General features: G+C 39.4%; 1 protein-coding gene across 1 annotated transcript; it reads right to left on the bottom strand.

The window, feature by feature from the left end:
* Nucleotides 1–267: 267 nt before the first annotated feature.
* Nucleotides 268–7,953, bottom strand: LOC145411981 (modifier of protein aggregation 4). Its single transcript, XM_080281951.1, has 3 exons — nt 7,735–7,953; nt 5,103–5,185; nt 268–1,666 (listed from the first exon to the last, which is right to left on the bottom strand). Exons 1-3 carry the CDS (start codon nt 7,739–7,741, stop codon nt 1,556–1,558), a joined length of 201 nt encoding a protein of 66 aa, XP_080138077.1. The 5' UTR covers nt 7,742–7,953; the 3' UTR covers nt 268–1,555.
* Nucleotides 7,954–8,798: the final 845 nt, after the last annotated feature.

Below are 8,798 nucleotides of genomic sequence, written 5' to 3'. Positions count from 1 at the left end.
TGAACTCAAGTCAAGAGAATTTGCAGATGCACATGCTATTCATCCAACTGCAGGAGGCACTGGTCCTAACACTTAGTATGAGCAATGGGTATCACTGCCACAGTGATAAGAATGGTATGTTGTGGCACACATTTACACAGTTTTAGGATATTGACTATCCAGATGCTTTTCACCATTTAGAAATTTCAGCTGGATATACATTCCACGGGACAGACTTGGTTACGCATACTGAAAGGATTAATAAGTCCTGTGATAGCTCGCTTAATGTTTGTCTGATCCTAGTTTCTAAGGCTGTAGGAATAAGCTAAAGGCTTGCTGATTGGGTCAGCTGGTTTTGGTGGTGTTGCTAATGAGGAAATGTCTCATAGGAATGCTAACATACATACTGTACTTATGATATTTTTAATTATCACATACTGGTAACATTATTAATCATAGTTTATGAAATTCACCACAGTCCAAGTCACTCAACATAACAGGTAGGATGTGAAAAATTTGTCACTTCATACTCTTTCCTGAACTATGATGTTATGCTATACCCACAAAGAAATACTGTTCTTCACCTGTGAAATAAATTTGCATCATTGTTTACTATCAACTACACAGCATAAAGGACAAGTACATAACACTATGTATTTCTTTATCTAAGCAGAGTAAAAATCTAAATATCAAGCATCTTGTTATTGCCACAAAGATTTACATATATACAAATGTTCCTTAGAACTTTACTCATCTAGAGCATGTTGCTCTTGGGATTACTATACTACAATCATTTGTAAATTATCATCCACAAAACTTTCCCTTAATTCACTGACAGGGAGGGATCAAGATACAGGAAGTGCAAAAGCAAGAGAGCTATCAACAGACTCTTACAGATACTGAAAAATTTGAGGCTTATATAAACAAAATGTAAGTGGAAATATTTAATGAATATAAAATAAGGCTATGATTCCCATTGGACTTAAAAATTACCAGTGTCTGAAGGTATACAGCAAATTAAAGTTAGTGAAGTGAATTTGGTACATAACAAAATGAATTATTAACCTACATAAAAGAGCACTAATGAAGTTCTAAAATTAGTCAGAGATTCTGACCATTATCATAAGTGGATAACACATATTTGTAAAAACAATATTCTCTAGGACAAACAAGGCAGTCAACACAAATTATGGATGCATGGTTAGTAATACACTTAATACCATGACGTTAAATACTGAATAATCCAGTCACTGGTTGTATAGGAAACTAAATAATTGAGAAAGTCCATGACCCAGCGCACCACTGCCACAACCCACCTCAGAGGCACAACCATCCGGCTGCCTCTGGAACCAGATCCTGCATCCATCATCATTAAGAGTTGGTGCTCAGACCTGTAAGATGCTGACAGCAGGTGTCCTCACAGGTACAAGAACAGGAAAAACCTATCCTATGTTGCATCAAGTAACACTATTTAAAGGAGTTGCTGACCATGTTCTTTATTTCAAACCACAAAAATTAACAAAAGGTGGTTATTTCACCACTTCCTGAAACTTTGACAGGAGCCTTTCAAGACTCCTCAGTTTTTACCCTCAGTTGATTTTTTGTTTTCTGCTTTCTGCTGTTTCAGTCGCATCATCTCTGCATCACGCTGCTTCCTGGCCTCCAGTGTCATGCCCTTGTTACCATCCTGCAAAACAAGCAAGTTATAAACCACATCTCCACTTTACATATCCAGTATATAATACAAACTGAGATGATCAGCCATCACATGCGATGACCTAACTTTATGCACAAAACTACTTTTCTGAATGAGAAACTGACCAGCCACATGAAATGGGTTATGGCCATAGTGTAAAAGTTACACGTTTCAGCAACAATCTGTAGACATCCGAGCATTATCTGGCCATATTTATTATTTTTATTAGTTTCCCCCCCCCCATAATGCAGAACATTTGACTTAATACACTGTCTCTCACATGCTTTGCCTGTATGCAAGCAATCATTAACATATAATTTTTATATATGTTTTAGGCCAATGTTCATGATTCTGCTGTGGCAAAGGCAACCCTGGGAATAGATACGCAAAACGACAGCGCCAGTTGATGAAAGGTGCCTTTTGATACCCCAGCCAATCACAGCAGATTTATAAAAATACGCTTAGGAAGTGTCTGCCAATCACAAAGCAGCATTTCCTCTCGGCTGACAGACGTAAACAGAACATGAAGTGAGGGTGCAATGCAGTAGTCCCAACATATTTCCATTTTCAGAGAGATACTGTGTTGGAATGGTAAATACTCATAAGATGGGATTCAGTCGCACTAACTTTAAAGTTTTGAGGGACCTACAACTTCTCACTGCACAATATAAAGATACGGTCTATTCATGTGTGTACAGTACCTTCAGTAACACTTTCCTTAAATAGTTAGTGCACACACTTTACATATATATATCCTATACAGTAAAACCTTGATATAACGGACTTCAATAGACTAGAATTTGCTTTTAACGGACTCGATGAACTACCGGACTAAGTTCCTATACTGTATATCGGAAAAAGTTCGATTAAGCCAGAAGCAGTCTGGACTGCCTAACCACTTCAGCTATGTTCAAGAGGCAGACTGAAAAAGAAATGGGATGAGGTCATAGTGTGACTTCAGGGATAAGAGAGTGAACAGGGAGGCTGCTAGAGATCGGGCTGGGTGGAGAGCCACCATTAGGTACCAAGGCCAGAGCATGCAAGCATGTTGGAGACTTTATAAATGCTATGAATAATAATAATAATAATAATAATAATAATAATAGATGATGGATGGTTGGATGGATTATTAATGTAATACAGTCCGGTCACATACTGGTATAATATGCTATGTTCACAATGCAAAGTATCTAGAATGCAATGTATGACTAAAGAAACCTAGAAAAGGCAATTACATGAACTCATGAAACAGAACATTAAGTCCAATGGTAAAACCTATAGAATCTGGCCTTAATGAGTACACCCCCTCCAGCACAACACTAAGCAACCACTGGCCGTAGCTGGCAAGTGAATGAGTGAGAGAGACATCCCATCTGTAATGTATGTTGCATAAGGTGATGTTGAGCAACTGCAAACCTCTCCCCTAGTCCTTCCTTCCCCTACCCCACACTTTGGGACTAAAAATCAGCAACTGCAATGCTGCTGTGATGTGAGCTAACCAGCAAGTAGCTGTATGACATGTTATAGCAGAGAGCAGCTGCTGGCCAGGTGAGTTTGGGAGAGAAACTAGTATGGGGAGGGAAATGTTTACATTATAACAAGTATTCTGGCTTGTGGTAAGTAGGGATGCCCATCATCCACTCACTCAATGTAGAGGTGCCATATGATCTCTACACTGATTATTATAGAGAAAGTAAGAGAGATATCAGAAGTTCTAGTGAGTGATGAACAAAGTGGTTTTAGGAGTGGCAGAGGATGTGTGGACCAAATATTTGCAGAGACAGATAGGAGAGAAGGCTTGTGAGAAGGACCATAAGGTGTTTATGGCATTCATGGATCTAGAAAAGGCATATGACAAAGTGGACAGAGAAGGATTGTGGAAAGTTCTGCGCATGTACAGTGTAGATGGTAAGCTGCTAGGTGCTGTCAAGAGTTTTTATGATGGTAGTGAAGCATGTGTCTGGGTTAATGGGCATCTAAGTGAATGGTTCACGATCAGTGTGGGTGTGCGACAAGGTTGTGTGATGTCCCCATGGTTGTTCAATATATATATGGATGGGGTGATGAGAGAAGTAAAAACACGAGTAATGGAGAGAGGGATGGCACTGGTAATCAATGGTGATGGATGGAATATCTCAAATTTGTTGTATGCTGATGATGCAGTACTGCTAGCAAGTACCGGACAAGAACTTGGTAGGCTAGTGCAGAGTTTTGCTGATGTCTGTAAGCGTCGTTCCTTGAGAGTAAATGTAGAAAAGAGTAAAGTGATGGTTACTGAGAGAGAAGGTGACTCCCAGTGCAATGTAACAGTGAATGGAGAGAGACTGGCATTGGTGAGAGAGTTCAAATACCTGGGTACAGTGATAGAAAAGAGAGGAAAATGTGCAAAAGAAGTTGAAGGTAGAGTGACATAAGGAAGAAAAGTAGCTGGTGCAATGAAGGCCTTGATAAGAAACAGAGGCTTGAGTGTTGCAGCTGCATGAGGCTTACATGAAGGAGTGTTAGTAAGAACTTTAACATATGGATGTGAGACTATGGTGTGGCATGAAAATGAAAAGTCAAGAGTAAGAGCAGTGGAGATGGGACTGCTGAGGAATGTATGTGGAATACAGAGGGTGGATAGGATACAAAATAATGTGATTCATGAAAGATGCAGTGTGAGGAAGTAGGTGGACACCAGAATTGAAGAGAGTGTACTGAGATGGTATGGTCATGTGGAGAGAATGGATAACAATAGAGTGATGAAGAAGGTATATCTGAGCAAATTCGAAGGAGGGAGGAGGCAAGGTAGGCCAAGGAGAAGGTGGAGAGATATGGTGGATGAATGTGTGAGGAAGAGAGGTTTGGAAGTCGGTGACGCTAGGGAACTGACAGGAGACTGAGCTGGCTGGATGAATTTTGTGAGGAGAACTGCATGATCAGGGATTTTTGGCACCCCTTTTTATCGTGGCTGCAACTGGACTGACTCTGTCAGATATGATTATGTGAAGCTACAGAACGTGAATGTTTTTGGCAGATCCGATAGAGCCAGGATTCTGGGGGCTTGAATGATGAGTGAATGGAAGCGTGGCCCATTGGATTGGGCAATTTTAGGCTGTCTGGACATTGCTACTCCTCACCCTGCCCTAGGGTGGGAAAGGAGGTCCAGATGATGATGATTATTCTAGCTTGTCATAATTGTTGGGTAGAATTTTGTTATCTGGAGGGTAATTTAGGTAATGTCGTGGGCTGAAGGGTTAAAAAGGGAACTTAGGGCATGATGCTAAAATGAAAATAATTACAGTACTTCCATAAGCTTTTCAGTTTATATCAAAAGAAAAAGCAAGCCAATGGGTATTACTGATTAAATTCATGTTATTTGAGACTGGACTAAACAGAAAAAATAAATAATAATAATAATAACAACTAATAGTAACAATAATCTTACTTTCTCAGCCGCAGCTTTCCCTTTCTTTGAATCCAACTGCTTCTTCGCATTCTTGGCACGAGCAAGTTCACGCTGGTTGCCACCTGGAATAAATACAGCAACAGTTAATACTAATTTATTTCTTACAGGTACTTTTGTGGTGGGTGGTGGTGATCATTATCCTTCCACTCACTTGATGTAGTGCTGCCTACTTCTTCCTTCACCTTCATCATTCTTTTTCTGTCTGCCCTCCTCTCTTCCCCTTTCCTTCATCTTTTCTGTCACTTTTTATAACTCTTACTGTACTTTTCAGGTGGCTTGACAGTGAGTGCCTAATGGTCTCCTGTAAGTCAGGAAACCATTTACAACACTGAATGGCGACCATATAACTAACCCATACGTGTTCCCTAGGTCTCAACAAGGGGGTTGGAGGAGGGTTAGTGACTCTCCCTGTAAAACCCCTCACTCAGAGACAAGTGGCTGCCCCTTACAGGATTATGGAATCTGGCTATAGACAGACAGATAGTACCTTATTAAGTAACAAAGTAACAATCTGCTTATGTTTAGTTGCACACTAACAATCATCATCATCATCAGCTAATCCTGTGTTGCCCCATGAGAAGCGTAGAAGCCTGGGGCTAGGCAAGTTGGTCCTAACATTTAAGATGAGAGTGACCAGCCTCACTCATCCCTGAGTGGCATTACATGAGCAATAAACCCCAAGCACCCCTTGGACAAAAACCTACACAGGCTCAATCCGATTAGAGTGCCTTCATTACCCACTAAATCCAAAATCTTGTCTAATCCATACCAGTACTTTTCATCACTAGCTGCTTCAACACTGAATTCTACTATTTATGTATAAGTTCCAATACAGTACATGCAATTAGGCTTATATAATAAATCTCCAAGTTTCCTCTGTATCTATCTAATGCGACAACTTTACAGTAGCCAAAGTATTATAAAATAAAAGAGCATGTTACAAAAATAAGATACCCTCAAGAGTCTGACATCACACTACGCAATACTGTAACAGGTTTCCCCCAAGCCACTAACCCAATCTTACTCTGTACGAGTGTGGGGAAGCACCTTAACAAGTATAGCAAGTGTCATCTTGAACTTGCAAGTGCTCCCATAAGGATCTTCGATTCAAAGATGAAAATACCTCCCAAAATGCTACTTTGGAATTTGACTATGGTTTCAAATCTAACATAAACCACATTATAAGATATCCTGTCATACAATCATTTGCTAAAATGATCTGAACATTCTGGACCCTTTTAAAGGAAACCAGTTGGCTTGTGACTCAATGTAAAGCCACCTGAAAAGGAAAGAGGAGTAATAAAAGGTGATAGGAAAGATTGGAGAAATAGGATGAGAGGAGGGCTGACATGATAATAGTGAAGGAAGAAGTAGGCAGCACTACATGAAGTGGGTGGATGATGGCCATCATCATCTACCACCCGAAGCAAAATCCATTCCACAAAACAACCATTAGCAGAGCAAAAGGAACATGGATAATAACAAGGAAACAATATCAACAGGAATTATAATTTAAACCCATAAAGGCAGTAAAAAAAACACAAATAAGTAAATGAATTTGGGTACATTTACATACATTTTGGTACATCTCTTCCAGGTAAATATTAAGAGCTGCTGTACCACTAATTTAATTTTTGGCCTTATTTCGGATGTTTTATTTTTGAAAGCTTTCTTTGGGGGGGAGGAAATGCCCCTGAAGTGGGTTTTTGTAACAATCTCCCTTGAAACAGAAGCTACTTGAAACAGGACGAAAAACAGAACCAAAATTAACCCAAATACACACAAATAACCTAACCTAACCTAACCAAACCTAGCCTAACTGGAGGGGGCAAATTTCAGAGTTCAGTTTGAATATAAATTGCACAATGAAATATTTTTTTATCGCTGGACCAATATAATTTTAGGAAAAATACAATGAAATTGACAGATCGAAGTACAGGGCATCCAAATATTTTCCCTTTTCCATTACGCTGGACACAAGCAATTGTAGGTATCGAATAGCTTAATGTATGATAACAATGGGGGAAACAGTTCAGCATGAAGGTCATTTATTACCCTGACAGGTCAGGAAAATACACTTAACATACTGGAGGAATACAAACTGAACTGGTAAGGTCTTTCTGCCGCTAAGAGTAAAGAGAACATTTACCGCATCTGGGCATAAAAAATGACATGCTATGAGGAAATTTTGGCTGATCTTAACTTCTCAATATCTGTAAATGGGAAACCTCTTATGTTTGGTTCACATAAGATATCGTGATTATTTAAATGATACCCGAATCACACTGACAAATAAATGCCATAAAACACGGAAAATATGACCTGTTGTCACGTTCCGTATCCACCAAGTCTTATGAAGGACGAAGTAGAAATTCAAGGAAAACTTTGGTTTGCAATCTAAACATATATTAATACACAGTTTGGTATTTTCCATGTCCAATAAAATTACACTTACCTTTTTAAGAGATCTTACATCACCAGTGGCGAAACACTGGATATATTAATAACATCGGGACGACCTCAATAACCACTGGCTTTCACAACAATCTTCCTGACAACACCTGCGCCCAGATTCAGCATGTAGTTTCATATATAGCTTGGGCATACTTACGTGTCATTTTCTTTTGATCTAGAACACTAGGCGGAGCAATAAAGCCCACACAAAGTGAGGAACACCCGCCAGGCGAGGTAATGTTTTGGTCAGACGAATCGCTTGTGACACAGCTCAGACAGCTGACTGGCCGTCTTTCATGTTATTTGTCCGTTTATACTTCTCTCGGGTTAATTATGTCTGTTAAGAATGTTGTCTGATGTTGACAATCATTAGGACTTGGCGGAATTTTGCATATAATTTACAAATACTATCATTAATTTATTTTTTAGAGCATTACTGGAACTTTTCTGAAGCATTTGTATATTCCCGATGACTCCACCCGCAGAGAAACTTCTAGTAAAATATCAACATTTTATCGTTGGGATAATGAGGATTTATAACATATTTCCGTAAGTATTTAATTCATACAAGTATAACTTACAAATGTTTTGAAAATAATAAATTGCTCATTATGATATAAATAGGAAAGCAGGAGGAAAGGAGTTTTTATACAAAAACTTCTCGAAAGAATCTTGATGACGTCATAATTATATTTTTGATTGAAATTTTTATAGTTGTAAAGGTATACAGAGTACATAGTAAAATGCAGTATAGTGCCTCCGGAAGCGCCCAGACACCCCCACAAGGAGCCCATAGAGGAGCAACGACAGAGCGCCGGTGTAGCGTTATGATCTGTCCCCCTGTCCGCCCCCTACGGCGCATGCGCGAGGGTTGCCAGAGGCCGCCACAAATATGCCATTTGTCCTCTGATCTCTGTAGGGGTAACATGATCGGAGCCTCTCGCCCTTTGTTTACAAACGGCAAATGGTCATTCCGGCTTCTCATATCATTCGTCTCAAAGCTTTCTCGGGTAGTTTCCCCCCTTAAATTAAATTAGGTTAGGCGGAAAGCAGTAAAAATTCGAATTTCTAAGGTATGAATGAGTTAGGTTGGATAAACATAGATATAATTAATCATCTGGGGACGAGTTATCTAATCTGTTAGGCGTGATGATTGCCTTAGCTTTGAATCTTAACAGGAATGAGTCAAGCTCGTACTGTCCCGTGTCTTAAGCCATTTTT

The sequence above is a fragment of the Coenobita brevimanus genome, chromosome 91, assembly GCF_032717465.1.
Source record: "Coenobita brevimanus isolate Jiangsu-jjx chromosome 91, ASM3271746v2, whole genome shotgun sequence".
In the NCBI taxonomy this organism is placed as follows: Eukaryota; Metazoa; Arthropoda; class Malacostraca; order Decapoda; family Coenobitidae; genus Coenobita; species Coenobita brevimanus.
The sequence above is the reverse complement of the archived record's forward strand: the minus strand, read 5'-3'. Positions and strand labels throughout refer to the sequence as shown.